This window comes from Aythya ferina (genome assembly GCF_964211825.1).
Source record: "Aythya ferina genome assembly, chromosome: 14".
Taxonomy (NCBI): Eukaryota; Metazoa; Chordata; class Aves; order Anseriformes; family Anatidae; genus Aythya; species Aythya ferina.
In genome coordinates, this window is record NC_140312.1 from 10,531,467 (window position 1) to 10,546,010 (window position 14,544).

Genomic DNA, 14,544 nt, shown 5'->3' on the forward strand with positions numbered 1-14,544 from the left:
AGGGACACCCTTGCACCCAGACGAGCAGCAACTGGCACTGGCATAGGAAGGAGCTAACACTTCACCTTCTCATGCTTCCGGAGCAACTCGTGCCTCTGGAGGAAATACTGGTCCTTCAGCTGCTGCTTGACAAGCTGGTGCTTCTCCTGTTGCTGATGCTCTTCAAGATCCCAGATACACGCCTCCCGGTCTGAGGAAGGGAGAAGAGTCAGGAGAAAACCCACCCAGGCCTCCCAGCTTGGACACACGCAGCACCCCAAGCACGAGTGGTCCCTACACACGGGAGCAGCACAGCAGATGTGGGGTGTGACTGTTCACCACCTGTCTTCCAAGAGAAATTGGTTGTAAACCATATCAGAGAATCATTCTTGTAATTACGAAGCCTAATTGGTTCATATTTGTAAAGCACTCTGAAGATTAAGATGCTAAGTATTATTATTGTTAAACATTTAGACAGGATCTGGCAGGGCTGTTTTTTCTAAATCCTATCCTGCCAGCTTGCAACTCTGCTGCAGCATCTGTTGCGTGGGAAGAGCCAGCAGTGGATAAGCCCATCATCACAGCATTTGCTTTCTTCCTCTTCAGCCTTTGCCACCCACCTCTCATGAGCTGCTGCTTTTTGTTGAGGCACTCGCGCTCCTTGTCGCAGATCTCTTTTTTGTTCTGGGCAGTTATGTTCTTCATGGCTAGATCCAGGTCTTCCTTCTGCTTGGCCAAAAACTCCTGTTCCTGGAAGGAAACAGCAATAGCACCATGAGCTCTCCTTCTACTGGAACCCGAAAAGCATCTGGTGGTAATTTACAGACAACCAGTCCCTCAAAGGAGAAGGATGTGTCAGTCTGCTCTGCCCTATCCAGTCTCTGAGTTGTGGCAATCTTCTCTCAGCCTTACCATGGTTTGCTTTTTTTGGGCAAAGTCATCCATCTTCACCTTCATGCTCTCTTTGCGCTGTTGCCGTGGCATCTTTTCAACCTCATTCTTGACCTTTGGAGAGGGAGAGGAGATTTATCAGCAGGTAATTTAGGCCAAGAAAAATCCAGCCTAATGTTGCTAAACAGCAGAATCTCAGGAAAAAAAACAAATATACCAAAGAAAAAGCAAGAGCTTCCTGCTAAAACACCAACTGCTTCCCCCTCGAGATCTGCTATGGAGAAAGGTTGATGCTTTCCTGGAAGAAACAGGTGCAGGAGACCACAATTCCTCCATCCTACCCCATTTACCTCCTTCTTCATCTGCTTCAGCTGCTCCATGAATTTTACATGGTCCCGTTCCTGCTCTAAGCGAATGCGCTTGGCCTCCTCCCGCCGGCGCAGCGAGTGATCCTGTTCCATCTTCTCAATCTGCTGCTTCTGCTGCCGCTCGAGGTTCTCCAGTTCAGTGTCATAGAACTTCTTCTTTGCCTGTATGGGAAGGAAAGAGAGGTCAACCTCAGTCTCCTCTGAGTTTCATTTTCTTACAAAATTGTACTTTTATTATTTTTTTTTTTAAGTGAGGTGGTTGTCCTAGCGTGAATCAAACATTTTTACTGAATACAGAGGAAAGAAATTTCCAAAGAATGACCCATGAAATACAAGCCAGCTCTAGTATGAGCATGAAGCATTTCTGATTTTGTTCTAGTGCTGATGCATTTCAACACTTTCTCCTTGCTTAAGGCCTGATCTGTAACATCCCACTGGGACCCACAGCCCTGAGCAAATATTAGCAGGCATTGGAGCTCAAGCATAACACTCCTTTCTCTGCAGACAAGGATTTTCACATTTGAGGGTACTGTGTTCCGACAGCGCCCTTGTGCTAATATCTCTGTGAGCAGCAGGGATAGAGAGTACTGGTATCAGTAGGACTGGATTGCAAACTGCCACAGGTAAATGGTAAAAGAAGCACATGTGGAGCTTTTGCACATCACACTGCATGGTGAATAATGTCTCACAAATGAGAAGTGACTGGCTAAGATGGAAATTTACAGACGTGGCATGTCAAGACTTTAGAAATATAACAGAGCACATGAATGAACGATGCCTCCCAGCCTGCTGCAGGAGGATGGGGTTATCAGACGCACAAGCTAGATGAATTAATAAAGGAGTATTTAGCACATGGCTCGTGAAAGCTTTAAAAGGATTTACCTATAAAATCATTCTACTTCAACGTAAGCTGCCCATGGAGGAACTAAATAAGCCAACCCAGTTTATCTTTATTCAGTTTATACTCAAAGACTTGCCAGTTTTCCTGCTCTCGCACTCTAACCACACCACTTTCTTATTTGAAGGTTTTTTTCTGTTAAACACAACAGTACTACGAACTGCTTCTCACAGTAGGTGGGAAGGGACATACAAGAAAAGATCACTGAAGAGGGAAAGTCCTGAACAACTTTTTCCCTGCTACACCTTTCAATGGCAATCAGTGCTCCCTAAGCACCTAACACCCCAATAAGGCTCCATCCCCCACAAATGCATCCTGTCCCTCAGATCCCAAAGGGGTTTATCATCTGCTTTGCTCCCAGGAAGACGTCCCAGGATGGCCACAACCCAGACAGCTCTGCCCTTTGATGGGGCTTGGAGGGCATCTGCAAAGAAGCCAAACCAGCTGGCAGCCGGCAGCCTCCCCTGCCTACATACCGTCATTTCTTGCTCAAAGCGCCTGAGCATCTGCTCCATCTGCAGCTGGTGCTTGCTGTTGAGCTGGGCCTGGTTTCGGTGCTCCTCCTTCTGAAGGAGACGCAGCTCCCGCAGCTCCTGGCGCCTGCAGAGGGTTAGAAAAGGGAAGGGGAGAGAGAAGTACGGTCAGATGAGGTCAGAGCTGCGTGCCTGAGTGGAGATGGCAGAATCAATAACCAGAGCACTCCAGGAGTGAGGGAGAACTGCACGGGCATCCCTTAGCACTCAGCTGCTTGTTTTGAGCAGAGGCAGGAGGTAAATGCCAACTGAGGGATGTGCTCTTGGGCTCTGCACCACCAGCTCACTGCAAGGAATCAGGGTGCTAATTACATTAACTGTAGGCATGCAATCTGTTTTCACAGCTAAGGCCTGTTAGCATTCGAGCCTTCACCAACAAGCCTTGACAAAGCTCCTAAAGTGATGCTGCAAGGCAATGCCCTCCAGTCAGGATCCAAAATATCCCTTCTATCATACAGATTAGTGCACACTGGTCTTCAAAACACAGCTCAGGCCAAGCTGGCATTGCCCTGGCCTGGCTCCCACACTCTGTATCCGATTGTGCTCACACCCAGAGGGCAGAAAGGGCAGTTTTCCCAAATTCTGATTGATCTATCAAGATATTGTGTCAATCCTCCCACTGAGTCCCCCAGCTTCATAGCTGGTGAAAGGGAGCCTCTTCTCGGTCAGGAGGTTGTGTCTGAGCCTGTTTGCAGAGTTTGTGCCCCACCAAGTTGGAAGTCAGCGATGTACCACTCAAAAAGAAAAGCAGCAGCAGTTTTCCTGTGCAGGATCCCCGCTGCTGCTGTGCATTAGTGCTACACGCTGCAGTGCAACTCTCTGGGGACCCTCTTGGGAAAACTACTTTGGAAAAATTTCTTCTCTCAAAACAAACTCAACCTCCACTAAATCAGTTGGCTCAATAGGATCGGCTCTTTTCTAATTTCACCTTCAAATGAATGCCTTGGTGTGTTCCAAAAAGTCAGAAACAAGGCTCTTAAGTACAAAACAAGATGCCAGGAGAGTTCACCATGCCCACTAGGTAGCCCCAGTAGAACAGCCACTTCTCCCAAAGGCTGCTCAGGGACCTGATGCTTGCCAGCCCCAGCTTCTCTGTCCCTTCTTCCTCCTTGCAGATGGAGCAAGCACCATCAGAAAGAAGGATTCTTTTATCAGGGATGCCGTCTGCATGGGAATAGAGCTCAGCTGAGACAGTACAGTGAGCCCCCTGCCTGGCACAAATACTGCTAAGAGAAGACTAGAGGAAGTGATGTCCACCCTGGACACTTGTCCTGTCCAAGCTGGACCAAGGCAGGAAACACGAGGACTTTAGGTCACTCCTGGATTTGCTTGTGGAGAAGAAAACGCTGCCCAGTGCATTGCCCTGCCCTCCCTTCCACACTGGTGGCCAACTTGCCTGAGGAATCTCATCTCTTCATCCTTCTTCTCATCCTCGCTGATGATCTTCGAGGTGGTGACGCTCACCTCCACTCCATCCACCACAAACTTGCGGGTGCGTTTCAGCGTCTTGTTGTGCATCCGGGAATCCTGAGTTTGGCAAAAGAGGAAAGAAAGAGGCCATGAAGCAGCTCCCCAGCTTGCTGCTCGGGGTGTACAGCTGGAGGTCTCAGAGCAATTTTGGTGCTGTTGTTGATAAAGAGCAAATACAAGCAAGGAAACTACATCAAAGCAAATATCATCAGCAGATTTGGAGGTGCTGTTCAAATCATGCAGACTTTGTTTGCTGCACGATGGAGTGAAGTGTGATTTCCACCCTGCAAAATTTCCACCCTGCAAAACTGCAGTTCCTAGAAATCCACACGTGATGCTTGCAGTGTTTCCTTTTAACCCCCCTGGGCCATCTGACCCACAGGTGTAGGGCAGCCAAGGCCTCCCCATCAGGCTGCGGCTGCAGACACAGCCATGGGGAAAGGAGTCAGCCCAGCCCAACATCTCTGCACTCGTGTCCCTCTGGCCCTCATTACAATACCTCACTAATCACAAGCAGCTCCGAGCCCCTTACAGCGACCTCCCCAAAGCACAGTCCAGGCTTGTTTCCACTGGAGTAGGGGAAAGTGAGCAAGTCCGTCTCACTCTGCATCCGGAGCCTGGCTGAAGGACTGTGACCAGGGACGTGGCTGCTTTGACAAAAATAATAGGGGCACGAAGGACTTAAATCACACAGTCCTACACGGAATGCGCAGGGGTAGAATGGGCTAAGACTCCCCCAGATCCTCTCATTCTTATGCTGATGGCCATTACAGATAGAGAGCACGGCACAAGAGTTTCCCACGAGCCTGCAGTGGCCAAAGCAAGCCCCCAGAGAGCTCCCAGCAAATGGAGGAGTGCTGTGGCTTAACCCCAGCGAGCAGCACAGCACCACACGGCTGCTTGTTCACACACACCCCCAGCTGGAAGCGGGGAAGAGAATCAGAAGGGCAGAAGTTAGAAAATGAGTGGGTTGAGATAAAGACGGTTAAATAAGAAATGGGGAAAAAAAAAGAAGAACCAAACAAAACCCCCACAACTGAAGGAAAAAACAAGTGATGAATAACGCGATTGCTCACCACCAGCCGACCGACACCCAGCCTGTCCATGAGCAATGGCAGCCCCCCTGCTAGCTCCCCACAGCCTTATCTCTGAGCATGGCATCCTATATGTTATGGGACATCCCTTTGGCCAGTCTGGGTCAGCTGTCCTGGCTCTGTCCCCTCCCAGCTCCTGGTGCACCCCCAGGCTCCTTGCCGGCAGGGTGATACGAGAAGCTGAAAAGTCCTTGGCTCCGTGAGAGCACTGCTCAGCAACAACTGAAAACATGGGGATGTTATCAGTGCTATTTTCATTACAAATCCATAACTTAGCACCCTATGAGCTACCACCAAGAAAATTAACTCTATCCCAACTGAGCCAGGACAAGGAGCCAGGGAAACACCGAGGCCACACAACTTGCCCACTATCTAACGATGTACCAGTACGTTAGAGGTTAAACCAATACAGAGGAACTGGTGCAAAAAGGTTTGCATGGGCTCAGTTTAAGTCACTAAGACTCTTACTGCCTGGAAACTGAATTAAAACAGCTGGCTAAAACCCGGCATTTCCAGGGTGAGAAAATGCCAACATTTAGCAGGTCCAAGCAGTGCCCACCCGGACAAAAATTCAAGCTATGTACTCAAAATGAGGATCTCCTCCCACAAACAGTTTGATCTGAGAAAGTTTGCTTTACCTTTTCAAAGCCCTATCTCTCTCCTTCTATCTGCATCCCATTTTTGACTGCTTTCTTTGCCATCTGCAGCCTCACAGACTCACCTGTAGATTTTTATCCTTAATTTTTCTAAAACAAGATCTGAATACTTTCTGGTGGAATTTTTGTTTTCTTTTTGACTAAATTATAAACAACTGGAAAACGGACCTGGTAATAAGTGTGATATTAACTTTGCAGTTTAGCCTGTGATAAAAGGCATGTAACAGTTAATGTTCACAACCAGATTTGGTTTAACTCTTTGTTGTCCCTTCTCTGGCTGCAACTTGCCTGGTACCCTGTGCACGTAACCCAACATCACCAGAAGCACTAGCAGGGGCAGAGCAGGGGAGTTTACATCCATAAAGCTAAGCCTGGGGATAATCTGTGTGGACAAGCCAGAGGAGGCAGCAGGAGAACCCTCCTTCACCCCAAGTAAATAAATAAGCACAGCTATTTCCTTCAACTGTAAACAGCAGCCCCTGGAAATCACAAAACATCCCAGCCTGGGGCAGTCCCCAGCAGCTGGGAGGAAGAGGAATTCAGCCACAGACAAGCTCAAGAGGAATGAAGAGCACTGAAACTGCTGCCAGGTGAGGAGGGAGCAGCACAGCCCGTACTCTCCACACTAACAGCTCATTTTCATTACAAATCCAGCAAAGCAGAGCCACCACCAGGGCACCCAGGGCCCTCCAGCGGCATCACCCCTGGAGAACAGCTCTGAAAGCCTCGCTCGGAGATGTGATTTAGTCTGTTCTAAGCATCACCTCTCAGTGGGGCAAATCAAACTGTCATCTAACATGACCATCTCTGAGATTTACTCCCTTTAAAACAAACAAACAAACAATTCCTTTCCCCTTGTAGGGGGCTGACTGGGGAGAGCAATTACACGTGTGGCACCACGTGTACCTGCGGCTGGCCTCGAGGAGACTGGGTGGCACAGGGAAGGCATCGTGGAGAGGTGAACAGCTATGCAAGAGTGTCACACCTCTCTTGTTAGCAGATGCACCTTGAGTGTGGGCTCTGCAGGGGATGCCAACTCTCGTGCTCACAGCAGGAGGGAGAAGGGGAGGTCAGCTTTGCCAAGAATGGTATCTGGGCACATTTCTGTGCCGGGAAGCCTTCACTCATGCAGGCAATTGCAACACACGCTCTGCCCCCTCAAGTTGCCTACATTTCTTCTCCTGAAGATCAGCAAATATCATTCGAATTATTTTGCCTCTTCCCCTAAGCCATGCTGACCTTGCTGGCTCTGGCTCACAAGCATTCCCAGCCTCCAGAAAGCCTTTGCAAAAGCCAAAAAGCCTGGGAGGTCTTCACGCAAATCGCTGCTGACACAAACCAGGCCAGATGTACAGCAGGTTGCAAAAGCCGAGAAAGGCACCAGCCCAAATAAGCTTTCTCCTTGGGTCAGATGTTCTAGGAAAGAGCAGGGAATGATGGGCAACATATAAAGTTTAGGAAGTGGCATTTTGGGTTTCATACTTGGGCTTGCTTATACTGTGTATGACCACAGAAGTCAGGCATGTGGCACGGCTCCTTCAGATTTCTCCAGGACCTACAAGTAGCCACCAAGCACTGGACTTCCATTAGATTTCTGTGGCCTGGGACAGCAAAGGACATGTAGCAGCTCCACCGAAAGCTTCTCCTCCCTTTCAAGACATGCCACCATGCACCCATGGCACAGCTTAACCCAGCACCATCATGAGCCTTTCACTGACCATCTCCATGAGGCTATCCCACCGAACAGCACTCTGCACCATGGGGCACCTGGGGCACCTTTAGCACCGTGCTCAGGGGTTAAAGGCGAGGTTCCTGGGCCCTCTGCTGTCATCCAGCCTCCGTGCTCTCCTACTGTACCCACTCCCAATCCAGGCACATGGCAGACTAGGGGCAACTCACTTTCTCCTCCTGCAGTCAAAGAGTCAAAATCTAAATATCTAGAGTAAAAACCTTCCAGAAAAGCGTTCTGCTTTCTCAGGGAGGAGTTTACTGGACTATGGCTGATGCATGCACATGCTCAGCCTCTCAAGGAAAAGATCTGAATTTCAGGGACCGGCTAAAAAGAACACCCAGCACGTATCATGGGCTTGCTGCCCTTTCTTCTCTATACCCCCCTTCCCACCAGTCTCACCTTCAGGGAGATGGAACCGCTCTCTCTGTTGAGGGACAGGTCGGCGGACAGGGAGATGGTGAGGTCCATGCTTTCTGAGGCCGAAGTGCTGCCAGAATCTGAGTCCCCTTTGGACCGGCTGCCAGGGAACGGAGCTGAGGAATCCAAGCTCCCGTTGGTGAGTTTCTCCTCCGTGAAGTTCTCCAGGTGGCTGCTCTCCGGCCGGTCCGCGATGCTGCTCCGCTCCCTGCTGCCAGACTTGGGCTTCTTGTCCCCCTCCATTGAATTTCCCAGCTGTCCAGGCTGCGAGATGATGTCTGGTTTGCCCGAGGTGGCTTTCCCATCCTCTGGGCCAGAAGGAGCAGAGCTGACAAGGGCTTTTGTGGAGTGGTTGTTCGCCAGTTTGTCATTGTCACTGCTTAGCCCTTCATCTGGGGCTTTGCCACCCTGTCCGTTTGCTGTCTCCTTGCCAGTCCCCACGGGGCCGTTAACTGTCTTGGGTGAGGAAGAGTCTGGAGGCTTCTCCCCATCAAAGCTCAGCTGGCTCACTTCAGAGGGATCCCTCTTGTGCTTTCCAGGTGGCTGCAAAGACAACGAAGGGAAGATGTTGGGTTTTGCACCACCCCTTTAACACAACTGCAGGAGCTGTAAGTCACTGTGCTTCAGAGCAAAGCCACCCACGGGTAAAGAGATACTGGGAAGAAATCTTCCCTGTTAGGACATTTGCCCTGGGATACTGATGTCTTTCTCCAGTCCAAAGTGCTCTGGACACTGTCTGGAAGGGAAGAGAACAGTGTAGGAGCCCTGGGAAATGCAAGCACTTAAGAGGCAGCCTAGGAGTTTGCATACTGGACCCCTTTTTCACATGACCATGGATTCACCACCGTCCTTTGCCACAGATCAGGGGGTTCGGGACATCTGCAGCAAAACTACCTGGGCAGCCACACACTGTGCCCTTTCCAGGATCCTGGCTCAGAGGCAGGACTGCCCGGCTCCCTCCTGGGGCTGGTGGTGCCTGCACTGCAGTGCCACATGCCACCCGGTCTGCACCAGTCCTGTTCTGCACAGAAACATCTTTTAGTTTTATTTAGATCCAGTCATTGTTTCTTTGACTGGGAAGGGGGTGGCATTTCCTAACTGCTCCTAGGGTTAGGAAGCCTGGGCTCCATCCCCTGAGTTCCCCCATGCCAGCACATTCAGAGCCCTGCCCATGCACAGCTCTTTTGTTCCCAGCCCACCAGATCAACTTCAGACCCTGTTTTAAGTCAGGATTTCTCGCTTCCCTTTTCAAGGATGACCTCTCTCAAGAAATCAGCAACCTGCCACCCTCCCACCCACACCACAGCAGAGGGACACAAACCAGAGCCAGGGGTGCTCAGCGCACTCACCGGCCACCCCAAGCCCCGTGCAGACAGCACTGCCTGGCAGGAGGGGTGGAGGAGAAAGGCAGCTCGGTGGAAACCCAGGCTCTCCATCCTTCGCACGTAACCCAGCCTTGGCCTCAGCAGCAGCTCTGGGCACACCCCTCCTGCGAGCAGGCAGCCGGGCCGCCCGCCAGCACCATTGTTTCCCTGTGCCCTTGGCAGCCACCGAAGCACGGCCTCTCCCTGGCCAAGAAACTGCTTTCCCGTCCACCAGAGGGGCCCGAAAAAGCAGCAGCCTTCTCCCATGGGTGTCTGGGGGAAGTAGCCACGAAGCAGCCTCTGGGAGCCAGGCTGGGGGCTTTTTCCCCCGCTGCAGCCCCACTCTGTGAGGGGCAAAGCCTGGCACAGGGCTGGCAGGGCAGTGCTCACCGAGGCGGACTCTGAGGAGTCGTCGTCCTCTGCTTCATCCCGGCTGTCCTCGATCTCCTCCATCACCTCGGCCTTCGCCTCGGCCACCAGCTCGCGCAGGGCTCGGTTGCTGGTCACCTTGCTCACGAAGGGATGCTGAAAAGCCAAGCACAAAACACCGGTGTGAAGCAGACAAGAAACAGAGCGACGGCAAGGATCACTCCTTGCTTTTAAACAACTGTGCAGACCTAAGGACCTGGTTCTCACCGGCATCACGAGGCTTAACCCCCTAAATGGATTTACAGCTTTGTACGAGAGAGGAAATGATGCTGAGGTTAAGTGTCAGCTCTGCAAACATGTTCAAAGCACGATGCTCTGCAAAGCTGCTTTAACATCTCCCCCCTAAATGCACCAGCTGCATTTAAACAAGGGGCTCTCGCTGCAGAGGCAATGCCCTCCCCTGCCATGGGCAGGCTGAGCCCCGATGCAGGTCCGAGCCCATGGAGCATCGCTGGGGCAGAGCAGGGCAGCAGTGGGAAGCTTGAATGCAAACACAGGGCGGGGGAAGATTTAATTGAAATTGGGCTCAGATCGCTCAGCAAACAGTGGCGTGTTTGTGCTGAGCTTCGGCAAGAGGCTGGGGAGTCCCTGTGGTTTCCAGAGCACACCGTGCCCTTCCTCCTGTTGAGCTGGGTAAAGACGTGCCCACCTGTGACCAGTGGAGCTGCTCCTCTCCCACCTGCCTCCACAAAGTGCCCTGTGTGTGTGGGGACAGAGCCCCCAACACACACCAAGCTGAGCACCTGCAATTTGGTTGGGATGTGCAGCATGGGAAGGACGCAGCAAACGTGCCCATGATGCAGACAGAGAACTTGCAATCAGTGCCAAAAAAAAAGCATCTTGTGGGGTTTCGTTGTTGTTTTGGAAAGGGACTGGAGGAAAAGGCTTGGATTAAAATTTGGTATGATCAGATATAAAGCAAGCTGACTGCCACATGGGCATTTTTTAGGAAATGGGAGCCACATCTACTCCAGCTGGCATCAATAGGAGCTCTGCAATTTGCTCCAATGGGAAAAACATCACTGCTCCATCTGGAGCATTTTAGTGGCTAAGTACTATGAACTTTCTGAAAATGAGCAAATTTATCTTCAGCCAGTCTAGGGCCATGAACATTTTTTTTTTCTTTTTTATTTTTTAGTTAAAAAAAGAAAGGCAGTAGAAGAAGAAAAGAATAAGGATGTACAAACACAGGGACCCACAAAGACACAGGTACCAGTGCAGACCCACCCCGGGGCCAGTGCAGCTCCCTACCTCCAGCAGCTGGGCTGCGCTGGGCCGGGTCTCCGGGTTCTTGTCCAGCGCCGTCTTCAGGAAGTCTCTGAACTCCAGGGACCTTCAAACACAGTCATTGCGAGAAGCTCAGAAGAGGGAAATGCCTAAAATGCCTCAGGGTCTGCTCAATCTCATGGAGGTTTTGTTCCTGTTTGCATCTGACCATGATCCCCATTTCGCTCCCAGCATGGGAAGAGCAGTGCTCAATTATTCAGATTATTTGTAAGAGAATCATCAATCTGGCCAAGCAAGGAATTAGATTTTCCTTTACCCATGATGGCAACAAGACAGCAGGACTGAGCACTGGCCACTGTGCCCACAGGCAGGGCAGAGAGACTGGGAGAGGGCACCAACACTTGGTTTCTCAGGTGGAGCTTGGGAACAAGGATGCTCCAGCACCCATTCCCTCAACCCCAGTGGGGTGGGATGGCCATGAAAGATGAGAAACCCCATAGGAGGGCACCACCAGCTTGCAGAGAGCAGCTCCCAGACACAGGGTGCGTCTGAGATCCAGTTCTGGCTTCTGAGCAGCCCCAGAGGAAGCACTCCTACATGGAGCAGAGGGCTCGATGCTCTAGGACTCCTGCCTGCCACCTGAACCCTGGAACTGTGGTTGTGGCCCCACTGCTCTCCCAGCAACTTGCTGCAGGCTATCATGCAGCAGGTTTAGTCACAATAGGAAATCAAATGATAGGTTGGATTTTTATTATTATTATTATTTTGGATTGTTTTTAAATGCAGAAGAAGGTTTCCAGACTCCAGGAAAGGAATTCTGGAGTTCTAAACCTCCAGGTTTAGAGGAAAATTTGTCTTTCGTATAAGAATGGGACATTTTGAAACTAATGAGAGGATCCCTCCTGCTTCATCCAGCAGGGCTACCAGGGCTTCCTCCATGCTGCCCTGGCACTTGCAGCATGGTCACAGCCCCACAGCACCTGCTCCATCGCACCCCACACCGAGCAGCTTCCCTCAAACAACAACGCCCGGAGCCCCTAGCACACAGCTGGACCCCAAATCCCACGCTAAGCTCTCAAATTAAACAGCACGGTGATAAAGGATGATTTTTTCTCTCTTGAAATACTGCACAAGCTGGAGGATGTGTGCTCCAGGCTTTGCGCACTGCAGTGTGCATCACAAATCCCAGGGTGCCCCCTCCCAGGAGCTGCCAGGCAGGCCCCCCCTCACCATTTGGAAGGGCAGCTGAGCGTGGGAGGGTCGGACTTGGCAATCTTCAGCAGGACTCGCATGGGGTTGAGCTCATGATGGGGCGGCTCGATCTGGGCCATTTCGATCAGCGTAATTCCCAGGGACCAGATGTCCGCTTTGTAGTCGTACGGCGTGTCCTTCATCGTCTCACACATCACCACCTCTGGGGCCATCCTGCAAGGAGCACAGCAAAGAGCAGAGATGATGCCACAGCTGCTGCCATGCACACGAGCCTCTCAGCAGAGATTAAAAGTGCTTGAAATCTGCAGCATTGCACAAAAAAAAAAAAAAGGCCTTTCCTCCTAGCTCTGGGTTTAGGAAGTAGCAGCATCTTTTCTAAAGGTCATGGTCCAACCTCCTCCCTCTTCTGCAGACCAGCCGAGACAGCCAGAGCAGCCTGTGAAAACCTTCAGGCCATTGACATCTGGCACGGATGTTGCTTCAGACAATAAATTAATACTCGCCGACCCCGTTCCTTCAGCGAGTCGGGTGATTTAGAGGTTGCATTTCTGGAGTGAGGCGTCGTGCTCATGTGCTTGGAGCTGCTTCAAAGCACTCTCCACCACCCAGGCAGAGGGGAGCAGCCAGAGCACACACGCGAGCACATGTGCGTCCCTCGCTCCTCTGAGCCTGGAGCACGGCAGCACCTCGGGGCACTGATGCTGTGCAGTGCTCCCATGCCACCGGTGCTCCTCACGGCTCCCTTCAGGCAAAGGAAAACCTTCCACATGCCAACGCTGGCCCAGGTTCCTTGTTAAAAAATCCTCCCGCCCATGCTTGGTAAAGGCAATACGGACAAACACGTCCCAGACATCACCAGCTCCACGTTTCTGAGTGTGCCTGATTTCCAGAAGTGAAGCCATCACACGGCTCCTCATGAACACGGCATTGCTTACCCATCAGGTCACTCACCAGTAAGGGGTCCCGATGAAGGAGTCTCGCTTCTGCAAGGTTTTCATGTTTTTGGCAGACACTCCAAAGTCAGCTGCAAAGAGCAGTAACATTAGATGCTGTAGGAAAACTGAAAGGCCCTTCTGAATTAGCACACTTGGCTGAAATGCAGATTTAAAAGCAAACACACATTTAAAGAAAGAACATGATACAACGTGCTGTTTCCTCTAAGCCGAGCATCAGAAATTCAATTTGCTTTTGGGTACGCAGCCATGAGGGACCTCTCCCTCCCATGCACAATATGACAAGGCCATAACAAGTCACCCCTGCTGTAACCCAAACCCTACGTATTTACGGGGAAGTTGAGACCTTCTCCACAAACAAAAGCAGCTCCATGACAGATTTCTCTCGGCACTACTATTTCGTAGCAAAAAGTCTCATTTTACACCCGAAAAACCAAAGCACAGTTATAGTCTTTGCCTCCCCTTCAACCCTGTACTGTGTGATGCCGTTCCCTGACTCTGTCCTCCTACAGACAGCTGCTGAAGCCAACCCAACCCATTAAGATCTAAGGAGGGTACCAAGCCCAACCCACGTTGGTTTTCTCTCCACAACAGCCCTGGTGACCTTCAGAGGAGCTGCTGTCCATCCACACCCTGGGCCCAGGGCTTCCCTGACTGTGGGTCCCTGTTGATTCAACCCAGCAGAGCATTTCTTATAGCAGAGCACAGACCCCAGGAAGGTCTCCATCATCCCAGGAGGACAGTGCTTGGATTCCTGCTGTACAGGCCACCCCTGGGTCTCCATCGGCACCCACAGCCACATCCCATGAACACCCACAGCTGCTTTCACCCCCTTGGCAGGTTCTAAAAGGGATTCACACCTTTCTGACCATACCCCAAAGGCAAAGCTGCCTTCTCATCCCCCAGCAGCTAGCTGGACACGAGCTGAGCTCAGACCTGTAGCGAGCTGGCAAGGCCACCCTTTGGCACAACGCGCCCTGTCACCACCAGACCTGCTCTGGAGATAAGACGAATTCTTCCAGCTCCTGGCCCTGCCAACTGGCACCCTTCACAGGATGCTCGGCAGGCCAAAACACATAAAAATCAAGTTCAAAACATGATTAAACAAATTCATGAAAGAAAAAGCCCATCAAGACTGGGGCTGGGGGGTGTTTCCTCTCTCCCGTGGTTTAGCACAGAGCCCCTGCACCACGGCGCTGCGCTCAGCTGTGTTTGGGGACATTCACCGCAGCGATTTCCTGATGCCAGCACATGGGGTACACGTGGGCTGGGACACCCAAAGAGGGAGACACCGATGGCCCCTTTGCCATCTGCTCTCCCA

The 14,544-nt window shown here is 51.3% G+C and overlaps 1 protein-coding gene across 1 annotated transcript in view; it reads right to left on the reverse strand.

Moving 5' to 3' along the window:
- Window positions 1–14,544, reverse strand: part of STK10 (serine/threonine kinase 10) — a 47,981-nt gene that overhangs the window by 4,064 nt on the left and 29,373 nt on the right. Inside the window, exons 5-15 of the mRNA XM_084535730.1 lie at window positions 13,222–13,294; window positions 12,289–12,483; window positions 11,083–11,164; window positions 9,793–9,927; window positions 8,021–8,581; window positions 4,066–4,196; window positions 2,613–2,736; window positions 1,221–1,400; window positions 892–984; window positions 600–729; window positions 66–190 (exon numbers count right to left, since the gene is read on the reverse strand). Coding sequence (XP_084391856.1) covers window positions 66–190; window positions 600–729; window positions 892–984; window positions 1,221–1,400; window positions 2,613–2,736; window positions 4,066–4,196; window positions 8,021–8,581; window positions 9,793–9,927; window positions 11,083–11,164; window positions 12,289–12,483; window positions 13,222–13,294 — 1,829 coding nt within the window. The remainder of the gene's footprint in view (window positions 1–65; window positions 191–599; window positions 730–891; window positions 985–1,220; window positions 1,401–2,612; window positions 2,737–4,065; window positions 4,197–8,020; window positions 8,582–9,792; window positions 9,928–11,082; window positions 11,165–12,288; window positions 12,484–13,221; window positions 13,295–14,544) is intronic.